At 40.0% G+C, this 26,001-nt stretch overlaps 1 protein-coding gene across 5 annotated transcripts in view; it reads right to left on the bottom strand.

Moving 5' to 3' along the window:
* The window catches only part of Gk (glycerol kinase), an 80,346-nt gene that overhangs the window by 40,839 nt on the left and 13,506 nt on the right, over positions 1–26,001 (bottom strand). For 3 of the 5 annotated variants that reach the window (XM_085684719.2, XM_048449774.3, XM_085684721.2), the window contains exons 2-6: positions 20,861–20,934; positions 19,848–19,954; positions 11,482–11,559; positions 5,149–5,232; positions 1,717–1,793 (exon numbers count right to left, since the gene is read on the bottom strand). In XM_085684719.2, coding sequence (XP_085540845.1) covers positions 1,717–1,793; positions 5,149–5,232; positions 11,482–11,559; positions 19,848–19,954; positions 20,861–20,934 — 420 coding nt within the window. The remainder of the gene's footprint in view (positions 1–1,716; positions 1,794–5,148; positions 5,233–11,481; positions 11,560–19,847; positions 19,955–20,860; positions 20,935–26,001) is intronic. The other 2 variants (XM_085684720.2, XM_048449776.3) reach the window with 1 other exon arrangement.

Genomic DNA, 26,001 nt, shown 5'->3' with positions numbered 1-26,001 from the left:
AAGCTCCAAGACATGCCAGATTGAGGCAATCCCGAACTGCTGTGCATAAGAAAGCAGCTGGCTGATGTCAGCAAATACAATGCGTGGAAGAAAAGGACCAGGGAAAGGCTAAAGGGTAAAAATGAACTCGTGTGCTTATTGATCTTTCTTGAGAATAGGTGAGGTCCAATTCTTATTAGCATATTAAATATTAAATTTCTTTATAAAGTTCAAGTAAAGGGATTAGAGATGTAATTGAATATAAAATAATACAATTAGTTTTCTCTCCTTCTAACCCTATTCCTTATTCTTATCTGATGAGCATACTTCATGAGAAAACTCAAATCACATTTGATGCGCTGTACTGGTACGTGCTTATAATCTCAACATTTGAGAGACAGATGCAAAAAGATTGCTGAGGAGCTGTAGAAATGGCTTAATAGTTAAAGGCACTGGCTGCCCCTTCCAAAGGACACTGGTTTAGTTCCCAGTACCCATATGGTGGCTAATAGCTGTCTGAAACTCCTGTCGCAAGGAATCTGATACCTTCTTCTCGTCTCTATGGGCATCAGACATGCGTACAGGGCACAGCTAATACATGCTGGCAAAACACCCAGACACATAAAATGAGATAAAATAACATATAATATAATGTATAAAAGAGGATTGCTGTAAGTTTAAGGCCGGCTTGGTATATACAGTGAGCTCCAAGCCAGCCAGGACTACACAGTAAGACCCTGTCTCAAAAAATGTTTTCAAATGTTTTTACTGAAAAAAATTGTTCATATAATATATTCTGATCACAGTTCCCTTACCATCACTGCTCCTAGATCCTCCCTACTCACTCAACTCCATGTGTGTTCTCTCTCTTTCTCTCTCTCTCATAAACAAACAAAAACCTCACAAACCGTAATTTTAAAACGCCAAGAAAAACTAAAAGAAACACACACACACATAAAAACATGTAACTGGAAAACAATAATATTCTCAAATATTTTAACTCCACCAGCAGATTAAAAATCTTAAGGTTTGTAGCTTTCTTTTGGGTTGTTGGGGGCAAAGAGTATCAGTGCTCAGAAATAATGGAAAACATTATGGAAATATTATTTGACTTGCAAGGTCATCCCACAGAGGCACAAGATGTTCTCAAGAAGATCTTGCAAACCGAATAGACATCGTGTTAAAATGGTCAGACAGGAATGTGAACAATGCCTGCAGCGGCAATGCGGAGAGCACTACACAATCCCTGAAGCCCAGTGCAGAGGCTGGGAGGCAGGGTTATGCAGTGTGACAAAGCAAACAAAATGAGGAACTAAATGGACAAGACAGCCTGAATACTATCTACTTTTCCTTCCTCACTGATTCCAGGTTACTAAAAACTCAAAAGCACTCAGAACTTTCTTCAGTGGCCAGCAGGGAACTATGCCGATGGATTCTGAAAGTAGGGGTGAATTAAGAAAGCACCCCTTGGGGAATATGATTTAAGCTACTGGAACAATATGATCTCTATCAGTCTGTCCTCTTGGGGTATTGTTACTTCATTGCCCCACAGAACAAGAAAGACAGGTGAAGGCTTGATTTGACCACAGTTATCTGAAAGAAACAGTCTCGAAGTTGTATAAAATAAGCATTGTACTGCAGGTTGTCAGACTGAGATAGTCTGTCTCATGAAATCGGTGAACTTTTTTTTTAAAAAAATACACATTCTTACAGTGTGCTTCAGAAGAGATTTCTTACCTTGACAAAGTTATTATTTCCTGGAATTCTTTTACTAAGGTTCTCAACGGTAGACTGGGTTCTTAAGTCGAGCCACACTATAGATCAAAATATAACAATACATATAAAGAACTTCATAAGCATGAGAACTTAGTGAAATCACTATCACAGATAAGACACTGATTAGTTTCCACAAGCAATTAAAATGCTAGAGATTTTAAAGGACAGAAATTAGAAAATTAGAAATGAATAGACATACTGTTAGAAGAAAATATATTTACAGAGGAAAATTGAAAGCTTTTATGCAAAATTACAGACCAAATTATAGGACCAATACAAACCTTGGGCTTTTATTTTGCATTATTTTTACAGGAAAAAAATGAGAAAGTATTTAGAGTAAGGATTTTCTAAACACACAAGTGGAGAGAAGACCTAAAAGTCAGGCAGGCTAGTTGACAGTGCGAAATGCATAGCTCAGGATAAAAGAGATATCTTAGAAACCTTGGGAGAAGAGACTGTGAGAAAGACTAAGGAAGTAGAAAACCTGATGGGATGCTTCTAATAAAATCTTTTGAAGGATGCAAGATCTGAAATTGTTAAAGAATTTTCTTTAGTTCCAATCCATTTCTTTGCTGGATTACATGGGAAAAACTCTACTTTAATGGACCACCATTTTCTTTATAAATTTCTGTTATCTGCTTTCTGACCTCCAAGTGGAAAATATCTCATTTTGTTTTGTAGCAGAAGCTTGGGGAGCAGAATGCACTAAAAAAGTATAAAATAGACTGCATAAGTGATCAAACACCAGCTTTGCTATTTTTTAGAGAGACAGGGTCTACTGTATTTAACTTTTATAGTTTTTAATCTACTCATGGTACATCAGTATTTTTAGGATGCTAACTATGCTCAGATGCTCCCTGAAAAGAACTGAGGCCCACAGTTTATTTAAAGGACTCTGGGGGAAATAATGCAAGTTGCACACTAATTTTTGAATGCTGACAGGTACCTAGTTTGATTTGTTTAGCTGTGTTTTTCTGATCTCTTCATTTAAAATCAGCTCTTTCCCATAATAAATTTCTATAAATTCTAGTTATCTAAATAGTTCTGAGCTTCATTTTAATAGTACTAATTCCCATGAGATTTAAACTGGAGACCAGGATACAATACTGGTTTTTCTAGGTATAAAAAGCAGCAAGCAAATGATCCACATGTCAACCAAGAAAATAGGAGGAGAGCAAAACCTATGAAAATAGAAGGCCCATAGGTAAGATCTGCATTTGGTGCCCAGCACCTACTCCTCTTGACTCCAGAAGCATCATCTCAAATTCCCTTTGGGGATTAAGATTTCCATAATCCTTAGCCATGAGGCTTAAATAAGAAAGGTCCCAAGTTCCAGGGTAAGGTATGAACCCTAAGTTCTTATATAAGAGATCCCAAACCACCGAACCGAGATTTATGTTCAGCCTTCAATAGTCGTTTCTCTGAGCTGCGTTTGGCAGCTATTTTTAGGGCCTGCTATTTTTCATGACGGGAGATCTGAGTCTATCATGTCAGGAGCCGTCTCTGAAAAGATAGACTTCAGGGGGACCCCAGTGACCCTCTGTATTCAGAACCAATCAACACCTAAACTAAGCTACCATTGGATGGCTAGACCCATTAGCAAAAAATGACTTGCTTTTTGTTTTTTCACTTGACTTGATTGGAGCTGAGTTTTCTATTACAATGTCCGGGCACAAACCATTAGCAGTATCATTCATCAGACGTGGCGAGTCAGCTACATGTTACATAGAAACAGTACTGTGTGATGTTGACAAAAACAGACTTTCCTCGCAGACAAGCAGCCTTAGCAGATGTTACTGGATTAACAGGAGTAACTGGGGAAAGTGGGAGGATTCAGAAGAGAGGTTTTAAATCTGTGATTACCAAGCGCATCTTAACGCTCAGTTTTTAAACTACAATCAGCTCTGAGTTTAAAAAAGAATTTAGTGAGTTTTGATTATCACTTCAAAAAATGAAATGGTAGATCAGGACAGCAAACACTAGAGTTCAACGTACTTGGTAGGATAAAGATCAATTTGGGAAACATTTGTTTTAGCTTATATGGGTTTGTTGAACCGTAACATAAAATACATTTTCTTAGAGAGGGACCTAAACAGATTTGAAATCCATTGACTCTTGGCTTTCTGACCTCCTGTCTGATAATATAAACCTCCTACATCTGGTACTCTCTCACTTTCTGTCTCTTCTTCTCCTCCCTACTACCCTGGCTGTCACAAAAGGGTGTGACAGGGAACAGGGAACTTCGCAAAGGCCAGACAAGTGCTCTCTGCTGACACTACACCAGCACTCCCTGTTGACTTGCATCTCAATGGACACAACACTGACTGGGGAGCTGAAGGATAGGCCCCGCACTCCACAATTCTGGGACAGATCTGTGAAGAGACCCTACAAATTTGTCTTTAAGTAAGTGCCTTCCTTTCCAAAAACCACTACCAGAACTCCACAGCCATGGTTCTTTCTTAGGAAGCATAATGGAACCACCTAGAAAACGTCAAGCTTATCTAAGCATAACTACCTTGCAGGATTCTGCTTCAAGTCTAGGCCAGGCCTATGCCTAAATACTTCTCTATGAGCATTCCAAACTATCCAACACAATACTAATAAATGAGCACGTCTTTTGCAGGGCATGTTCTTTAGAGTATTAATGAGCTCCAAATAATTAATTCAAAACCAAATCAAACACTGACAATATGGTAGCACTAGGAACCTCAGTGGTCCGATGACTTTATTGCTCTTTAACGAAGACTAGTTAGCCAGGCTTGGAGTTATGCATGACAACAGTGGTATCCACAGAGTTAAATCCTCACTTCAAAGAATCGAAACACTGAATGTACAATCATGAAACCAAAGTTCTAGGTTTGACTTTGCTATCAACAAGCTTTGTGACTTATACAATTTTTCAAACCTGTCTTGTCCCAGATCCCCTACATATTAAATAAAGATGCTGGAGTGGATGGCATCGAAAGTCCTTGTCCTTCCACTGTTCCAGGATTGCAGAACACTGCCGTGATATTTACTTTGTTTCTTACAACCAAAGAGTATATGGCAATTAGAGTATATGGAATGAATTAGTACAAATGGCAAAGAAAAAGATGTCAGTGGTTGTTGATATACTACCAAAGCAATTCACAAATGTTCAAAATTAATGGAATTAAGAACAAAACAATTAGAAAACTCATTATTGAAGCTAAGATGGCAGAATTAGATTTGCAGAACAAGAGATCAAAAGCCAAAGAGAAGACCCCCCTCAAGCTGGAGGACTAAGCCCCTTGTGTAGGTAATTTCTGAGATCAAAAGAAGTGACAGATCCAGATCTGGCAGCGGCAGTCAATTTCCCCCCAACACGTCTGAGTTGGAAGGTCGGGTAGGGAGCAATAGCCAGAGCACCAGTACCTGAGGAAGAACCAGCAGCTGGAACTGGAGAGCCAGAGGGGACAACGGCAACTGGAACTGAAGAGCCAGGAGAAACTGGAGCAGCTGGAGCATTAGGAGAAACAACGGCAATTCATGCTAGAGACAGCCAGGTTCAAGGTCTATGCGCGCTTGTTTGGAAATGATAGATCGCTTGGGCAAGTTCATCAGCATGAATGTGTTTTCCACACGTGTGAATGGAGAAAGAGAAACGGAAGAGACCCGGAGTAGAAGGGAACAAAGGCAATCCGGCCGGAATGTCTGGTTCACTAGCACTTCCATGTGGATGAAGACCATGAAAGTGTGTGTTTCTTGTTCAGAAAGATTCTTCCCTACTTGGCAACACACGTGCATCTTAGTTCAAAAAAAAATATAACCACTGAACTCAAATCACGCATGATATACAAGAGCACATTTTCAGGGGATGTTCAAAGAACATGCTCCAGTCCCTGCTGTGTGGTCATCTACTGCAGACCATGAGCTATCTTGGGAAGGTACAACCCTAAGAAAGTACTTTTCTCATTGGATTGCTGGAAGTAAAATCCTTTCCACAGACAGGAACAGTACTGTCTACTGGGAATAGGGAACTGCTAATTATTAAAGTTATAAAATAATATATAGTGGGGAAATAAACTCTAAGGAGTGCAGAATACTATACAAACTCCTTCTAAAAGGTATTAATGGCCTTATTTAGATTAAATAAATAGAAATTTCAATGCTGCAGACCATCCAATGAATAGTATACAAAATAATTTGCATGGTGTGAATAAAGCCACATCTAATATATTTAGTTTGCCCTGATAAAAGAGTTTTATGAGTGAAGAAAAATGTAGTTTCCTTAATCTCCATGAGCCATTTTTGAGTGATATACACAGTACAGAAGATACCATTATCTTTAGAGGGTATCGAATAAAAAATCAGAAATCTGCACAATTTTGGTTAATCATCACAACAAGAAGCAATAAACACATCTAAGAAAATGAAAATGGAAAAATCCCTAGGAAACACCTATATCTGGTTGGCTAAGCACAAAGCAAATCCATCTCCTGTGAGATGGCTTGGCCTGGTCTGTTTGTAGCGTGCTAAGATGAAGGGGAGGCTCCATGTTATCCAGCACACCATAAGCAACGACCATCAGAGGTTTACGAAATGTTATTGGCTTCTTCCCCTTCAATGAAGTAAGAATTGTAAATGCCAGTAGTTAAGCCATTAATTAAGCTGGTTAAAAGGTCATATACAAGGGAGAAGAGACTATGCTCCTCATTCGATGACATTTTCAATAACATGGGACCAAAAAAAAACCTATTCACCTCCTTCCGTGTGTGTGTGTGTGTGTGTGTGTGTGTACACAAATACATATGCATGCAGAATCTGAAATCAACTTTAGCTGTTAGTACATAAAAGCCAAAATGCCAAGACAGATTTGAGTGCCTGAGAAGTAGTGATGCAAAATGACAGCCCTCCTTAGATACTGCAATAGAGTATACCTTATTAAGGCTAAAATATATCAGATTTATATATTTATATATATATACATATATATATGCCCATATATATATATGCCTATATGTATATATGGACATCTAGCAGTAGGTCATATATAGCTATGGGACCCACTGAATTTTCACCTCTGTTTACAACTGGAAAAGATACTAGTAAGCACACAGCTTTATTGCAAGTAAGCATAGCCTTTATCAGTATTCTATTTGTTGGATAAGCCTATGCCATGGCCACCACTGAATCCTAAGAGTCTTATATCTTATTTTCTCCATTACTATAATAGAGGTAATTATATTCACTATTTACCACGCATATAGGAAAAAAAGAGGCCACACAAAAGGGACTTTTTTTTCATTTTGATTACATTTCACATTCAGTGTGTGTGTGCCCAGCATGTGTGTGGAAGTCTTGTGACACTGGCAAAGTTGGTTCTCTCCTTCCACACATTCATCCCAGCCCTCAAACGCAAATCATCAAGCACCCAATGAGCCACCTTGGGAAATTTTAAAAAAGAAAAATACAAACTTTTCTTCTCATTCACCCATTCATAATATTGTTCGTCAGTTATCTACTTCAGTTGAGTAAAAACAGGAAAATGAGATGAATCGGCTAGAGTGACGGAGCTCTACAAGAGGAGGAAGAAAGAAAAAAGACTGCTGGGAGCTGATTTTGTTGTTTTGTTTACAGTCATGTATCCTAGGCTGCCCTCGGATATACATCACTATATATGGAAGATGTAGAGTGAATATATATGACCTCATGATCTCCCTGGCTCCATGCCAAGCACTTGGATCAGTGTACCACCATGACTGTTTCGGACTGAACATACCAGAAAACAATCACAGCGAACTCCTAAGCCCCAAACTTGAAGGAATTAAGATGGGAAGCCTTTGGGAAATGACTAGGTCAACCAGAGTCTCAGAAAGGGGATTAGTGCACTTGTCAAATGGCTGCAAAGTGTTTGCTTTCTTGCGCCCTGCTCTCCACCGCACGAAAACACAGGACAGGCAATGGGGCCCTCACAGGACCAAATCAACTGGTACCTTGTTCTCAGTCTCAAACTTTGAACGTCCACAACTAGCAGAAACACAAATCTGCTGAATAAGCCACCGAGTCTATAGTACTTTGGTTCTAGCAGCCTGAATTAACATAGAGAAAATGAAAAGTACAAACATCACATTATAATATAAACAAGCCAAAGAAGCTTGAATACAAATCCATGAAGCAATCTGATTCTGTTCCCACTAATCCCATCTGATCTTCCTTTTGAATAAAGCTGCTAAATATATAATACCATGATGAGTCTCTCAACTGAAACCTACATGGATGGATAATCCTTCTATGTTTCCCTAGATGAAATGAAGTTGAAGGAAGAATCCAGCCTTGTAACGATCGAGCAGCTTCTTTCTCTGATTCATTTCTATCCTCTAGTTCTCTTTCCATGTCTTCTTCTAGCTCCCAAATGCCTACTCTTTTGACATTTTTAAAACAATCTTATTTTACATACCAATCCCAGTTCCCTCTTCTTCCTGTCCTCCCGCTCCCCACAACTTTCCTCCACCCACTCCCCGTCCACTCCTCAGAGAGGGTGAGGCCTCCTATGGGGAGTCAACAAAGTCTGTCACATCACCTGAGGCAGGACCAAGGCCCTCCCCCTGTATTTAGGCTGGGCAAGGTATCCCTCCATAGGGAATGGGCTCCAAAAGAGCCAGTTCATGCACTAATGATAAACACTGCTTCTACTGCCAGGAGCCTCACAAACTGTTCATGCCACAAAACCATCAGCCACATTCAGAGGGCCTAGTTCAGTCAGTCCAGAGTCAGTGAGCTCGCACTTGCTTGGGTCAGCTGTTTCAGTGGGTTTCCTCATCACAACCTTGAGCCTTTTGCTCATATTATCTCTCCTCCCTCTCTATGATTGGACTCCAGGAGCTCAGCCCAGTGTTTAGCTATGAATCTCTGTATCTGCTTCCAGCAGTCACTGGGCGAAGGTTCTATGATAACAATTAAGGTAGCCATCAATCTGACTACAGGGAAAGGGCAGTTAAAGCACCCTCTCCATTATTGCTTAGATTCTTAGCTGGGATCATCCTTGAGGATTCCTGGGAATTTCCCTAGTGCCAAGTTTCTCACTAACCCTATAATGGCCCCCTCAATCAAGATATTTCTTTGCTTGGTCTCTCTCTCTGTCCTTCCCCCAGTTCAACCTTCCTGATCCCTCATGTTTTTCTCCCCCACTCCCTCCCTCCCCCCCATTGTCCCCAATTCACTCAGGAGATCTTGTCTATTTCCCCATCCCAAGGGGATCTATGTATGTCTCTTTTAGGGTTCTCCTTGTTTCCTTAACTGAGACACAGAAAGACAAACACAGTTTGTACTCATTCATAAGTGGATATTAGACATATTAGAAAAATTCCTACTCTTAACTTGTGACACAAAGGTAAATGACAAGCCTCCCTGGTTTGTTGAGATATATTTAGGGGTCACCACAGAACATGGAACATACACAGATATCTAGCCATGCTTTTGAATTTCATTGTATATTCATTCCTATAATGAAGTCATTTACCATTAGTTGAGATGATCATATCTGTGCTGAAAATTTTCAAATCTGCACTGAAAGCAATTTAAAGCCAAGTGTGCTGGTGCATGCCAGTAAACCAAACACTTGGGAGGTGGAAGGAGGAAGGTCAGGATTTCAAAGTTATCCTTAGCTACAGAGTAGGTCCAACACCAGCATGGACTACATAAAACATTGGCTTAGAAACAAGCAAGGACTGTCAAGAGAGCTCAGCAGGTAAAAGCGCTTGGTCCCAGGCCTGACAACTTGTGTTTGAGTCTTGATGTCTACAAGGTGAAAGTAGAAAACCGGCTCCAGCCGGTTCTCCTCTTTCCTCCAATGCCTGCCATAGAATGCAGGCCTGCCTTCTCCTGAGAATAACTAAATAAATGGAATAAATACATGGAAGAAAAGCTTTCAAGCAAATCTTTCAAAACAATAAATAAATAACTTTCAAAACAATCTAATTTCGGGCTGGAGAGATGGCTCAGCGGTTAAGAGCATTGCCTGCTCTTCCAAAGGTCCTGAGTTCAATTCCCAGCAACCACATGGTGGCTCACAACCATCTGAAATGAGATCTGATGCCCTCTTCTGGCCTGCAGGCAGACACACAGACAGAATATTGTATACATAATAAATAAATAATTTAAAAAAACAAAAACAAAAAAAAACAATCTAATTTCTAGTTGCCTAGAAAATAGCTTCAATCAGAAATTTAATATCTCATATAAAGCAAAAAGCTATTTTCCTCCTTTAATATTACCTAATTAACTCCCGTTATCACAAACTCAAATTTCTTTTTAAAATTTTTCTATTATCTCTTCTGTGAAACAGGGCTGGGGTTCTGTTATAGATGTAATACAGATTTTAAGCACAGTGCTAAGGAGAGGCATTAAGAAAAAGAGAAACAACCTAGAGAACGGGCTTTTCAAAGAACAAAGAATGGTCACCTCAGTCATGCTTGTGAACTCTCCAGGGCACAGGCACATGGTTGCACCTAGCCTGAGATGGCCTGCCAGTTTTTCTTCTCTTCATTTGTACTGCACTCTCTCAGGAACCAACTAGAAGTTTCAATTAATAGCTTTCACCGCACAGAAAAATCCTGTCCTTTACCATATACGTGTTTAGATTTATGTTTTTTTATTTGCTTACCCTTCCTGTTTCATATTCCTTTCCTTCTTTTTGAAAATCACTCAGTTTCCCTTCTTTATAACTTTTTTTCTTTTTCTTTTCTTTTCTTTTCTTTTTTTTTCTTTTTCGAGACAGGGTTTCTCTATGGCTTTGGAGCCTGTCCTGGAACTAGCTCTTGTAGACCAGGCTGGCCTCGAACTCACAGCGATCTGCCTGCCTCTGCCTCCCAAGTGCTGGGATTAAAGGCATGCGCCACTACCGCCCGGCTATAACTTATTATAATAATCACACATTATTAGTTTTTCTTTTCTCATTTTGTTTGTTTTTGTTTTGTTTTTGAAACAGAGTTTTCCTTTACAGCCCTAGGTGACCTAGAATGTGCCATGTAAGCCAGGTTAGCTCTGAACTTGAGACAATCTTCCTGCCTCAGTGCTGGCATTTAAGGCATGTGCTATCCCAGGCAGCATGATTTGCTACTTATGACAGAAATCTTTTAAAGGCCACAGATTTAGAGCACAACTTTCCTTTGAGGAAAGAACGGTATCGTTTAGTGCTCTGCACTTGTCACATGCTAAGGATAAACTAGCATCTTCTCAAGGACATTTACATCTAAGATGTGACACCCAAAGGGAAGCTGCTTGAGACATTTGAAGTTTGTATACCCTGAAAAAACAATTAAATTTATAAAAGAAGCAGCTAAAATTCTGATAATTTATCTTAATAAGAGTTCAAATTTTTAGGTAGAAAGTACAAATATACAGATAGTTGATAGATAATTTTGGACACTTGCAATTTTGGATTTTCAGGATAGGAGGGAGAAAGATCTCTTCTAGACGGCAGAAACACAGTGGGGGGGGGTTCAAACACTTCTGGAATTATCCACCCTCTTATATGATACAAACAGTCAGCTGTGAGATTGTAGAGAGGGCAAGGGAGAGAGAGCAAGGGAGAGAGTAAATTCAACACGTGAATAACTATGATCTGAAAAGTTTAAGAGAACTCTGCCGCCCACCTCCTCAGATTATGGGAAACATGAACATATGCTTTTCTGGTCAGATGACTGCCTGTGACCACCTTTGCGAATGGAACGAGGCCTTGTGCTGCACCTCGGCATGATGGCTTACCCACGGCATTGTAGAGAGGCTCTCCGGTTAGCTTGTCCCAGACCACCGTGGTTTCCCTCTGGTTGCTGACACCGATGGCTTTAACAAGAAAGTGAAACAGAAGGAAGGAGACGAGACGGTTAAACATGTTGAATATTGCTTCAGGATAACAGGAACAACTAACACCTCTTAAACACTTGCGATTTTTTTTTTTTTTTTTTTTTTTTTGGAGACAAGGCCTCACTATGTAGCCCGGAAGTCCTTGTGTAGACAGACTGACCTAGAATTAACAGAGACCCCCCCCCCCCCCATTATATGCTGCCACTTCTGTCTCCAGCCTGCTATGATTAAAGACATATGCCACCATGCTCAGCCTTCCATCTGGAATATTTGTAGCGGTATCTGGTTTATTTTCCTTAAATGCCACGGGGAAAAGTGAACATGCAATGTATAGTTTGTAAATCTATAGAATCCTCCTACTCCACTTGAAGCACACAATGACATGGATCCATATCATTACTAAGAAGAGGCTCCAAATTGTCTCAAGGGAAGTAATAACTTCACACGTTTACAATGACTAATTTATTATTAGGTGCCACAATAAACTGATTCATGTGTTACGAGAAAGTTCCCTTCCCATATGTGTACATATGTGCAGGCAGGCATTTTAGGAAAACAACCACAGTCAGGCATGGCAGTAGGAATGCATGCCCGCAACCTCAGGGTTAGGGAGGATGAATGAGAAAGGAGACCAGAAGCCATCGTCAGTCTGGGCCACATAGAAAATTCGAAGGCTAGATAAGGCACTATCTCAAGACAAGCCAGTGAGATGGCTCAGCAGGTAAAGGTACTTGCCACACACGTCTGATGGCTTAAGTCTGTGATCCTTGGATTCAAGATAAATGGAAGGCGAACTACAAAGACTCCATAAAGTTGTCCTGTGGCCTGCACACACGTCATGGTATATACACACCCTCACCCCCAGCACACACTGTCTTTAAAAATTTAAGCCAGGCAGTGGTAGCATCTGCCTTTAGTCCCAGCACTTGGGGAACACAGACAGGTAGATCTCGGTGAGTTTGAGGCCAGCTTGGTCTACAAAGTGCGTGTCAGAACAGATTCCAAAGCTACAGAGAACCCCTGTCTCGAAAACCCCCAAAATTATAATAATAAGAGGAAGAAATATTAAGGAAATATTCAGTAGCACTTAGGCTCACCAAAGTCAAACAGCTGCTGTTTAAATTCCAATCTTGAGTCCCTTTATTTTGTCTCCTCGGAGTTTTATTTCTTGTAAAGTGAGTTTTAGTTCTTGTAAATTCAAAGTCCCCACCTAATAATAAGTCCCCACACGTTAAAGCAAATGTCTGGTAGAACTAAGTATTGAATAAATGTCCCTCAGAGCTGCTGCTGTCATCACCGCTGAGTACGGAGTACAGTGACTGTCGCAGACAATGAGACTGAAGCGAGCAGGCTAAGAGGAATCCTTGGCATCTCAGAGGGCGCAATGGCATCTCAGAGGGCACAAAAGCAGGGGCCCAGCAAGGGGTGGCTACAGGGGAATATTGCGAAAGTGATATTTGCTTTAAAATAAAAACTTTACAAGGTGGCACCACAGGGAATTCCCAACTAAGAGTCCATTTCCTCATTGTTGACTTTCCTGGAAGTCAGCTGGCTGCTCTTTTTAGTCACAACCCTCTCTAGTCACATGTCCGTCATGCAACCTTTCACTATTGGCTCCTTCTGACTCATACTGAGAATCTAATCTGGAGCTATTTCCATCCGATTCTTTGGTCCAGGATTTCTCTCTAACCACTCCCTCTTTCTCCTCTGTCTTAATTTCATTCTTCCGTGCCAAGTGAAACTGCTTTCCTTGCAGACACCCAAAGTCCACGGAAATCGCTCTTCAGGATTCTCTTTGGGCCACAGTTATCTTTATTACTGCACACAGGTCTAATGCAAAGCTAGTGAGCTTTTCCTGTGTTCTCAACCCGTTGTTTTACCCTAAAATCATTTTAAAGTTACATTATATATTTATAATATATATAATAAACAAATAATATGTATTTATTTAATATATAAATATAATTTATATTTAAATTTAAATTTATGTAATTTAAATTTAAATAATTTAATATATTTATTTAATATATAAATATATTTATTTAATATAAATATAATATTGATTTATTAAGGAGGGAGCTTGAATATAGAGGCCAGAGAACAACTTGCAGAACTCAGTTCTTACCTCCCACCATGTAGGGCCTGGAACTTGAACTCGGGTTGTAAGGCTTGACAGCAGGGAGCCTTTAACCACTGAGCCATCTTAACCTGCCCAAATCACTACTTTTTAATTCTTTCTTTTGCAGAGTACCACATTCAGGCTTATAGTACGCACCATTCAGACACATATGAATGCTATACACATACACAAAATACACATTTCTTGGCCTCATGGGAATGTATTTACGGATATAATCATTCATATAAATAAAAACTAACATGTTGGTCTTAGGTCAATCGGGTTTAGACTTTATCTAATATTTTTAAGGGGTTTGTTTTCTTTTCAGTGACTGTTAGTAACATGATTAAACTATTTAAAATCTAACAGCCAACACCTAGCATGGTGGCTCATGACTAAATTCCAACAGACTGGGGAGACTGGGATAGGAGGTTGGCTATGGATTTGAAGCCAGTCTCAGTACATAGCAAGCTCCAGACCAGTCTGAACTACACAGCCAGATCTTATCTCCTATCTCAAAGACAGACAGACAAACAAACATAAAGTCACACATACATATAGATGAACAAAAAGTTATAACCACAATTAAGAAGATATACTTAGAAAAAGTTATTGTTCTTAAATACTTGAAGTCTTAGTAAGTGGTGTCTAGACCATATTGTGGATCCTTTCAAAAATAAAAACAGGGTAGGGATATAGCTCATGGATTATCATGGATAGACCCCTGTATAGAATCCCCAGCACTAAAATCGGTAAATAATGCTTTATTTAATCATTGTAACACATTTTGGAATAAGAACTGATAATACACAGAGAAAACTAACTAGGCCCTTTCAAAACCAGCTTTCTTGCTACTACAAGCACCACGTGGGAAGACGAATGAAGCTTTTCACACTGAGCATGGTGGCATATGCCTATCATCCCAGCACTTAGGAAGTTGAGGCCAGAGGACGGACTTTGTGAATTCAAACTCAGCTACATTGCTAGTCATTGTCTAAAAGAAAAAAAATTCAAGCCCTTTCTGCTTCTCAGGCTATGAAAAAACTGTGTAGTTTTACATGCAATGTGTATATTTGAAAATTAAGAACGAGATATGGAAAATTATTTTGTAAAAAAGGTACCTTTCTGAGTCCATCATGAGGTTCATAAGTGTAAGATGTGACGGAAATTTGTGTGTTAGGGTGAAGGAGTAGATGTAAAGATTTTCTTTTATCCTATCACCAAAGTAACTGTTGGGAATGTAACTCCTGACCATCTATGGCCTCGACTTTGAAACAGTTTTTGCTATCAGTTAGAGAGAACATCTGGCATTGTAATTTTGGCTATGGAGTGACTCCTAAAGTCCCATGAAAGGCAAACGTAACTGCCTAACACAGGCAGAGCAGCCCATGGGCCCGCTTTCGGTTTAAATGTGCTATTCAACTACAGAGTATTTTTTAATTTAGGAGGCATTCTTCACAGTAGCTTAAGTAAAAAATATGGTAAGGGTGTCTGAGAAATGTGTCTCACTTCAGTAGACCACTCTGACGTTGAACTCACAAGCAATCCTCTTGCCTAAGGCTGCCAAGTGCTGAGACGATAGACGTGAATGATCACACGAACTTTGAAGCACGGACTTTTTGATAAATGAAGACAACTAAAGGGAATGAGTCAGGAATTTGTGAAAGATATATAAGCAGATATGATGAACTCTGTTAATGATTATCAGATAAGACTACATGATATTGCTCTCCACTGGCAAAGCTCATGTACTTGTCGCATAGGAAATACAAACTAAAGGTTTTGTGAGATTATTATCAGTGTGGCCCAGGGAGAAAGCTACCTGTCCTACGGTCCTCCTTCCCCACTGCAGTTAAGGAAGCTGCTTTAGGTGACTGCTGACCCTTTACAGCTTTTACTGTTTCGTCGCTTATACTTCTACATAAGAAAGCAAATCTTGCCTTTCTGATGAAAATTCAGTAAATTATCTGGGGAAATTATCAGCAGCGTGACCGGCCTGGTATGGCAGGCATTATGGGATGTCCTCATCCTTAGCTACAGGCCATTGATTGCCAGGAAAGAATCACTTTGACTTGGTGTGACTTTTATATTGGACAAATCAGTATATTAACAAGATAGTTGCTTTAATCTCAGCACTTGGGAGGCAGAGGCAGGAGAATGTTTATGAGTCTGAGGCCAGACTGATCTACATAGAGAAGGCCAAGAAAGCCAGGGCTAAATATTGAGAAGAGGGAGGAGGAGGGAAAAGGGGGAGGAAGAGACAGATACATGTTTAAGTCTTATGGACCAGTTAGTTATTCAAGTGCAAGACAATTACTTGCTGAGGACCTATGTGTCATCTTCACATACCCTATAAAACCCAGAAAGAGTTGTATACCAGTGGGCTCAGAAGGCCACTATATTGCATTCTACTTTATCTGTCAGGAAGGTAGAACAATGTTAATGCCAGGGTCAGTTATCCTGGACTCTATAAGCTGTGAAGTTTATTTATGCCTCAGAGGTAATGACTCTTTTAACAGCTAAGCACTACTGAGAACTGATTGTTTATATTGTTGCAGACTGTTAGAATATTCCCCAAGAAAGAAGAGCAATCATTTTGATATACAGCTCACATAAATTTGGTGACTGCACTTCTATTTAGATGTAAGAAGAGCGGGGCATGGTGGTGCATGCCTTTAATCCCAGCACTTGGGAGGCAGAGACAGGGAGGGGCAGAATTCTTCTCTTCTAGCATCGTATCTGCCTGTGTGTTGCCATGATGACAATGGACTAAACCTTTGAACCTGTAAGCCAGTCCCAATTAAATGTTTTCCTTTATAGGAGTTGTGTTCATCGTGTCTCTTCACAGCAATAAAAACCCTGTTTTTGTCTTTGTGAGGACAAAGACAGAAGCTGGTACAAGGGGTGGAATATTGCAGTGATATGCCTGACTGTGCTTTCGTTTAGGGAAATGTAGAGTTTGGGACTTTGGATTAAGAAAGCAGTTCAATGCTTTAAGTGGTGTTCAATGGGCCATACTAGTAGGAACATAGAAGACAGTGGCGCTAAGGATAATCTGCTCAGCTCAAGAAGTTTCAGAGAAGACTGTTAAGATGTGGCCTAGAAAATATTTTGTGATATTTTGGCAAAGATGCTTTCTGCCCTTGTGCAAAAAAAAAATCGGCCTGAGGTTAAATTGAAGAGTTATGAATTAACAGCTTTGGCAGAGGACATTTCCAAACAACCTACCATTGACCGTGTTGTGTGACTATTAATGGCCTGACCACACTTACGCAGATCTATAATGAAAATGAGCAAGCTGAACAAGGAAACTGTATACAAAATATACAGTTTAAAAAGGAAGTACCAGAAAGCGTAATAGAACTAAGTCCAGTGCCCAAGGAGATAACTTTAAAGAAAAGGCCCATCCTTAATGGAATAAAGGGATTGGTAACCTCAGGGCAAGACCCCACCAAGCTAAGTTTCCAATTTATAAAAGGTAATTTTAAAAAAGCTGATGGCCAGGTGTGCTGGTACGTGCCTTTAATCCCTGCACTCTGAAACCAGAGGCAGGCAGATCTCTGAGTTCAAGGCCAGCCTGGTCTATAGCTCAAGTTTCAAAACAGCCAAACTGAGGCAATGAATGAAACTACCAAAATCAGAAAGCTGATAAAAATGTATTTGAATGAACAGGTCATGTTCCAACCCAAAAAAGCAGCAGAATTGGGCAGATTTGGTCACATGGTTTTGGCTCTAGAGTCAAGGATACAAGAAAGGGGTTATGAAATCTTCCTCTGTGACTAAAGAAAGCTGATGAGGCCAGGCGCATGGCGGGGCTGCCTCTGCATGGAAGTCCAGGGAGGCCTTTGTATGAAGCTGTGAAGGTGAAACCTGGATTGCCTTGGAGACAATAAGATGTTGGAGATGTCAATGCCATGGGACACCTGCCAAGGTGAGTTGGTAACAGGGAGCGTAACCAACACAAAAGAAAAAAGTATGTTGCAGTCAACAAAGTTGAAAGGATTTAGAGATCTGAAGAACGCTCTGACATCAAACATGGAGATGCAGAATTTGGAGTTTGTCCAGCCCGTTTTAAGTCTTGCTTTGATCCAGTATTTACTCACTATGCTCTCATTCCTCTGTTTTGGAAGAGGGGGGTTAAAAGTTAATAGACTGTCATGATTCTCAGAAGAGAGTTTGAACTTAGGATTTTTAAACAGTGTTGACACTGTACGAGACTTTGGAAGGGGACTTTGAAATTGGACTAATGCAATTTTTCATTATGATATGGCTACAAGTCTATGGGGCCAAGGAGTGTAATGTGGTGGTTTGAATGAAAATGGCTCCCACAGGCTTACAGGAAGTGGCACAAGTAGGTGTGACCTTGTTGGAGGAAGTGTGTCACTGGAGGCGAGATTTGAGGTTTCATATGTTCAAGCCAGGCCCCTATATCTCTCTTCCTGTTGCCTGCTGATCCAGATGTAGAACTCTCAGTGCCTGCATGCAGCCAAGCTTCCTGCCATATGATAACAGACAAAACCTCTGAACTCGTAAGCCAGTTCTAATTAAATGTTTTCCTTTATAAGATTTGCGGCTGTCATCTCTTCAAAGCAATAGACTAAGACAGAATGTGTCTAAAAGCCAAAACCAAAGGAAAATCAATAATAATAACAACAAAAACAATCAAGAAAAAATCTACTTAGGACAAAAAAAATCTTAGGAGTATGATCAGTCTTGAAGCCAAGAGGATATGAACCAAAACACCAAAAGTGGACTATGGTTTCTTCTATTGGTAGTCAAACTACCTAAGTAAATAAATAAATAATAATTAAAAATGAAATGTATGTGTGTGTACACACACTGGGAAAAGTGGTACATGCCTGTAATCACAGCAAACTCCAAGCCAGACAGGTCTATTTATTTAGTGCTTGTTTCAATAAAAGTCAAACAAACAAACAAATCTCAACAACACAATACAAGATATAAAAGGCAATGAGCAGCAATGTCCACATTGAGTTTTCACAGTATACAATGTTCCAGCAACCTTGGGTAGCTAAGTAACTTTTTCTCCCTGTAAAAAAAAAATAAACAGGCAAGCAAGCATAGGTATTCTACCAGAAACTAGGAATTCATAGAGAGATCTACAACAAACTCATACTTTCAGGCAGTGAAATACTATAAGTAAAGTGTTTGGATTTCAAAAACTATTCCCCCAACCTATTCTTCCCCCTCATGTTTCTCTTCTCAATGAAACGCATTCCCACCTACCCAGGAGCAATGTGTAACCCGATAGAACAAAACAAAAGAAAACAAAAAACTACCAGAAACTGAAGCATCATCTTTGACCCATTTCTTCCCCTTGCCCAACTTCTCACTACACTACTCTCTCTCCTACCCTGGTAGGCAACCAGTCAGAAGTACTGGTCCTTTCTCCTTGCTTCTCTGCCACTGCTGTCAGACAAGCCACCATCCTGTTTCAGCAGGGCTACAGAAGCCTCACAGTGGTCTCCCCACCACAGTCCGCTTTCTACACACCAGGTATGGAATTGTCTAACTGCCGCCTGTCACACTAAAACTAACACTCAAGCTCCAAAACACGGTCGACAAGATGCCATTGACTTCTCCAATTTCAGTGCCATTAAGCCCCTAACATCCCCACTCTATCCGCTCAACTTGATTTTACTGTTCTTAGAACACGTTGGTCTTCTTGGTGGCCCTAGCCTACCTCCATTTAGTCTCACCTTGGGATCTATATGTACAGTTTTTTTTTTCTTCAAAGATTTTTCTCCCATCACATGGCTGATCCCTCATGCCCCTTGAAATATCAGTAAAAATAATCACCTCCTCAGAGAAGACAAGCCTCCCACGGCCACCTAATCTAAAGTAAGCCCTGGTAGGCACACCCTAGCGTGTCACTCATGTTTTAATTTCCCACATGGAACTCGTTAGTATCTGAAATGAACTTGCATTGTCTTCATTTGTTTTTCTTTGCCTTCATGAGAATAAAATATCTACGTGAACAGAGACTGAATCTTGTTTACTGTTGCGCCCACAGGTTCTCACAAAAAGGCTTACAATGCACACACATTCAATTGAGAGCTGAAATAATAAATTAATGAATGGGATCAGCACAGCTGTACCAGAAGATGAGAATATTCAACTGAAATACCTTTGATGTTGGAAATGTCAATATTGAGCTGTCCAAGTTTTTCACACGTTTTCTCTATACACTCATAAACAGACTGCAGGATTTCCTTCGGGTCTTGTTCTACCCATCTTTGGAACAAAAGGATAAATGTGTTAGTCTCCAAGAATTCATTACAAACCTAACATGTTTCCGCAAATAAGTTAACCTATTAGATGTGCCTAGCACATAACAGAAAAAAATTGCAAGGCTGGAGAGATGGCTCAGGTTAAAAGTACTGACTGCTCTTCCAGAGGTCCTGAGTTCAATTCCCAGCAACCACATGGTGGATCACAACCATCTATAATGAAATCTGGTGCCCTCTTCTGACCTGCAAGCATACAGACAGACAGAATACTGTATACATAATAAATAGATAAATTAAAAAAACTGGAAAGCAAATCATATCTATATTCTACATTCTAAAGGAATAAAAAAACTATTGCCCTTACATTTTCCTATTTTTCTTATTCTTCACATAATAATAATCCATCCTTCTAAGGATGGTCACTAGCCAGGTGTGGCTCACTCTTCAAATTCCAGCACTTGACAGGCTCAGGCAGAATGACTGTTTTAAGTTCTAGGCCAGGATGGTCTATAAAGTGAGACTACCCTGGTTCCAAAAGCCAGGAAATAAAACAAAACAAAACAAAACAAAAAAATCCTAAAAAGTAATCATTTTATCACTATTAGTAATAGGGACACAAAAATAAATGACTTCAGAGTCAATGCAAAATTTCTGACAGTTTACACACTTTTGTTGTATTACATGAATTTCTTACACTTTGCTTTCCATTGCTGAATTCCTAAGTCACCCATTGTTCAGACATTTTTTTCTGAACTACCACATCATAGCTTCATCTCTTGACCAATCCCAATCTCTTAGGTCCTCTCAAGACAGTGTCTGGCTAAGTTTCTTATACCAATCCACAGAGTGCATGTGGTGAGAGAAACCAATCAATGTGACATGCCATTACATAGTCAAGGAAGAAACATACCCTTCTCTTGGGAATTCCTGTTTGATTTCTACTTGATGATGACTAAGAAGTTCAGCTGTTTTTGAATTGAAAACCTGAAAAACACATCAATATAATTATGTAGGTTGCTATAAAATCTGTTTAAAGTTAATGAGCCAATGAAGTTCTTAGGAACATATAGAAAACAATGCATCAGATGGAAAGGCCACCAATGACATTTGGCTTATTCTTCAGACAGAATCATAACACATTACAATGTGGGTGGCTATAGAGATGGACTCAGTGGTCACGAGTACTTGCTATTCTCCCAGAGGACCCACTTCAATTCCCAGCAGCCATTTCAGAATGCTCATAACTTCCTGTATTTCCAACTTTGTGGGTGTGTGTAGGTGCACTAGTGGACTACTTTGAAGGTATGTGTTTGTTAAGTGAATACATGGAGGAAACAATCTATATATATATATATATATATATGCACACACACATAAAAATAAAAATATATCTCAAAAATTGCAGTGCACATCAGGAATAACTTCTTATAACCAAGAATGGTGGGGACTCACATCTGAGATCTCACCTAGAACTCAAGAGGCTAAGGTAGAAGAATCCAGAGTTTGAAGTTAGCATGAGCTACAATGAGACATATTGTCTATAAAAACTATAAACAAAAGGAAACAAGGGCTGGAGAGATGGTCAGTATTTAAGAACACTGGCTGCTCTTTTAGAGGACCCTAGGCTCCATTCTCAGCACCCACATGGAAGCTCACAACCTTCTGTAACTCCAGTTCCAGGAGATTTAACACCTTCTGGTCTCCATGAACATCAGGCATGCATGTGTGCACGGACATACATGCAGGCAAAATGCCCATACACATAAAATAAAAATCAACACATCTTTTTAAAAAGAGGAATGAAATAACTCCTGAGATGGTATTGCATACATGGTCAGGGGCCTATGGCTGGGATGGATGCAGGCTCAGCAGAGAACCTATGACCACTGTTTTGCTAATATATTATTAAGTCGCCTTCTAAATGTGCATGTTTTTACCCATAGATTAGTGCTGTTCTCAGTCTTCTTCCAAGAAGCTTCTCATAGCTGTGGGTGGCAGCTAATGCAGAGACTCATCAGTGGTCCGAGTGTCAAGAATAAAAGTGATGATGGATGAGAGGACATCTCTATCATACCTCCAAGGCTCATGGACCATCAGAGAAAAGGGGATGAAGGCAATGCAAAAGAGCCGGAGGATGAGTAGGTATGTCACAGAGGGATGTCTTTTGGACATGACATGGTTGTTACCCTTATAAAGTCATGATTGTTGTACTTACTGCAGAAAACCTACTCAAGAGTCGCTCTATCAGCATTTCATCCCAGATGGAGAGGGGCTCATGAGGCACTACCCTCCCTGACAGACGGCAATAGCACCCATGCCCAGACAAGCAACTTCAGTTAAAGTCGGTCGGTCACAGATAAAATAAAAGGAATAAGTAAGAACATAACTTCTTCTGCAGAAGGGTTCCAGCAGGAAATGGAGGAAGAGAAGAGAGGGCAACGGGCGTGAAAACAACTGAAATTCACTATACATATGATTGGATATGTCAAAGAATACATTTTAAAACATATTTAAAAGAACTTCTCCCGAGAAAATGAAACACAATTATTTTTTAACGAGGTAATTTCTGCTAGTTGCGGTGGTATACACCTGTAACCTCAGCATTTTAGAGACTGAGGCAGGAGGATTGCCACGACTTTTGGGACCAGCCTGAACAACATAACAAAGCTGGATTCAAAAAAGTAATGATATAATAATCACAGTAGTGGTGTATGACTTTAACCCTAGCACTCAGGAGGCAGAGGCAGGCCGATCATTGAGTTTGAGGACAGCCAGGACTCCACAGAGAAACCCTGTCTCAGAAAACAAACAAACAAACAAAAAACCCCAGCTCTTTGTCCCTAAATAAACCAAAAATGGCTCTGTACAAAATAGAAATTAATATAATTAATAACATAGATGACCTTGGTGAATAGAAAAACCAAGAACAGTAAGAAAGGTGATGTAATGCTGATGGTCACAGCAGGTTCCACTCCTCATTCATCTCTGATGAGAAGGAAGATGCTCATGCAGGGTTAGTACTTGTAAATTCCTGTGCGGGAGACCCGGTGGTACCTTTATCAGGCTCTTTAACAGGAAAATGGAGCCCTGTCAGCAGGGAGAGAAATTGTTAACTGGAGGCCCCATCCACCAGGCATCATACATAAATTGCAGACCCTCGATATAAAACATTAAATCTAGGGCTGAGAATGAATAAAGAAACCACACAACTGGCTACAATTTCAGTAAAGTAAATCAGCACTTTAAAAAAAAATTTAAAGATTTTTTTTTTCTTAGAGATTGTTTCTTCTAGTTAGTACTTGTACTTGAGTACCAATTTTCTTATGGTTTGAGAGTAAGAATGCATAATTTAACTAAAATTAACTCTCCAAATCACTGTAACAATAGCATAATGTTCACTTCTAATGAGTTCAGAGAGTAGTTCCATGCCTCAGTTTCCTGGGAGAGAAAACATCTGTTCAATGTAGACTAAGAAAAGTAAAAATAGAATCAGGCGGTGGTAGTACACGCCTTTAATCCCAGCACTCTAGAGGCAGCAACAGGCAGACCTCTGTGAGTTCAAGGCCAGCCTGCTCTATAGGGTGAATTCCAGGAAGGCCCCAAAGCTACAGAGAAATCCTGTCTCAAAAACAAACAAACAAAGCAAAAATACTTTCTGGCGAGCTGCTTCCTTCCATTGATGTGGCGCACAACCGCCTTTCTGGAGAAGTGATAAATATAAAGAAGGCAAATTCTAAAGTTCTCTGAGGAGATAAATATCTTACAAGTCAAAGGTTAACCCAACATCATAAAGAAACAAGCTGACAGAATTTCATTTCATATCTTATGATCTAAAACTCAGTACTAAAGTATGTGCCTAGCATACAGGCTCAACTGTCTGTGTTTTATTTATTGACATAACCCCAGGACACAGAATAGTACCTTGTCCACTGGTGAAGGTCTGAAAAAAACACATTCTATATTCTAAGTACTTACTTGGAGAAAAATTATCAGATAAGAAATAGCAGAGGCAGGAATGGTGGCTCGCATATGTAGTAATAAACTGGAAATCAATGGCAGGGAAATGGCTACTACAAGTTTGAGGGTAGCTTGGTCTTAGATATCTAGATAATGAGTTACCGGTCAGTCAGGGGAACATAAGAAATAAATAAACATCTCAAACAAACAAAAAGGAGGAAACAAAGGAAATGATGGATAAAATGAGAAGGTATAGTGCTAGGGAGATGTAACTTATGTGGTAGAGTATTTGTCAAGCATGATATAAAGGTTGGGTTTGATATCCAAAACTGTCTAAATCTAAATGTAGTGGTATATACTTAGAAACCTACAATTCCAGGACTTAGGAGGTAGGAGCAGAAAAATCAAGAGCTCAAGGGCAGACTTCGCTACATGAGACCCTGTCTGAATAAATCAATAGCCAGGCATGGTGATACATACCTTTAATCCCAGCACTTGGGAGGCACAGGCAGGTAGACCTCTTTTGAGTTTGGGATCGGCCTGGTCTACATAGTGGGTACCAGGCCAGCTAGAGCTACCCACTAAGATCCTGTTTCAAAGTAAGTAACAAACAAACAAACAGAAATAGTGGGATAGGAGCTAGGTATGGTAACGTATACCTGTAATTCCAGGACTTGAAAGGCTAAAACAGGAAGACTAGCCACAAGTTTGAAGCTAGCCTCAACTACAAGTTAAGGTTCCAGGCCAGTCTAGGTTATAATGTGAGAGCCTTCCTACAGATTGGAGAAGACTGGGAAAATAGCTCAATAAAATCATCTTTCTAAAATGTAGTAGGAAAAATGGCTGGGGAGATGGCGAGGTGTGTAACAGTACTTGGTGTGCAAATTGAGAACCCAAATTAGCAAAACAGTACTCATATTAAAAGCCAAGCATGACTTCATGTGCCTATAACATCAGCATTGGTGGTGAAGACTGGCATATCCTAGAGCTCACTGGTTGGTCATCCCAGTCAAAATGACAAGTTTCCATCTCAGAGACTTTGTCTGAAAGGAATAAAGTGGAAAGCAATAGAGCAAGGTACATGTGCTCTTCCTGCCTCTGCATGTGTATGCATGGGCACGGGCTCCCCTGCACTTACATGCACACAATGTACACATCACACACATGCAAAAAGAAATGACGAAGATACCTCTTTTTAAGCTCAGCATGGTCATGACAGGGCTGAAGTCGGAAGAGTGGCATAAATTTGAGGACAGCCTCAAACACATAGTGAGAACCAGACCACCACAGACTACAGAGTGAGACTCTACCTCAAATCAAAGGGAGGGAAAGAAATAATAAGAAAAAATAAAAATGACCAATAGTCACATAAGGCTAGGAGGTCTACAGTCATTATTGCTCACATAGGTCAATGCTCACGTGAATAGTCTTAAGGAAATCTATGGTAGAAAATAACTAACTGCACATAAATGACCCATTGTCAGGAAGGCTGCCTGATTGTGTAACATGAAGGGGCCTGCTTGTTGGGGTTTATGTCTGCCCAGTTCCCACAGCCATTTAGCCCCAAAGAAAATCACACAGAGACCTCCATAAGTTATAAAAACTGATTGGCCCATTAGCTCAGGCTACTTATTAGCTCTTGTAGCTTATGTTAACCCATTATTCTTATCGATGTTAGCCACACGGCTCGGTACCTTTCTCAGCGAGGCAGGTTACATCCTGCTTCTTAGGTGGTCTGGGCAGGAGTGGCAGAGGGAGCTTCCTGCTTCCCAGAATACTCCTGTTCTCTTTGCTCCACCTCTACTTTCTGTCTGGTTTTCCTGCCTATACTTCCAGCCTGGCCAATCAGCATTTATTTAAAACATGATTGACAGAATACAGACAATTATCCCACACCAGATTGTTACTGGGTTTTCCCCAAACTGACTTCAGAAGCCATTGTCAAACCTGTAATCCCACCTTTCATACTGGTACTTGAAAGGATGAGGCAAGAAAATGAATGAGTTTGAGGACAGTCTGGGCTTCAGGAGACCCTGTCTCCAAAAAAACAAAGAAAACCAAAGCACAATGAGGTTATGGGAGTAAGAAGAAACA

Source organism: Myodes glareolus, chromosome X (genome assembly GCF_982192425.1).
Source record: "Myodes glareolus chromosome X, mMyoGla1.1, whole genome shotgun sequence".
Taxonomy (NCBI): domain Eukaryota; kingdom Metazoa; phylum Chordata; class Mammalia; order Rodentia; family Cricetidae; genus Myodes; species Myodes glareolus.
The sequence above is the reverse complement of the archived record's forward strand: the minus strand, read 5'-3'. Positions and strand labels throughout refer to the sequence as shown.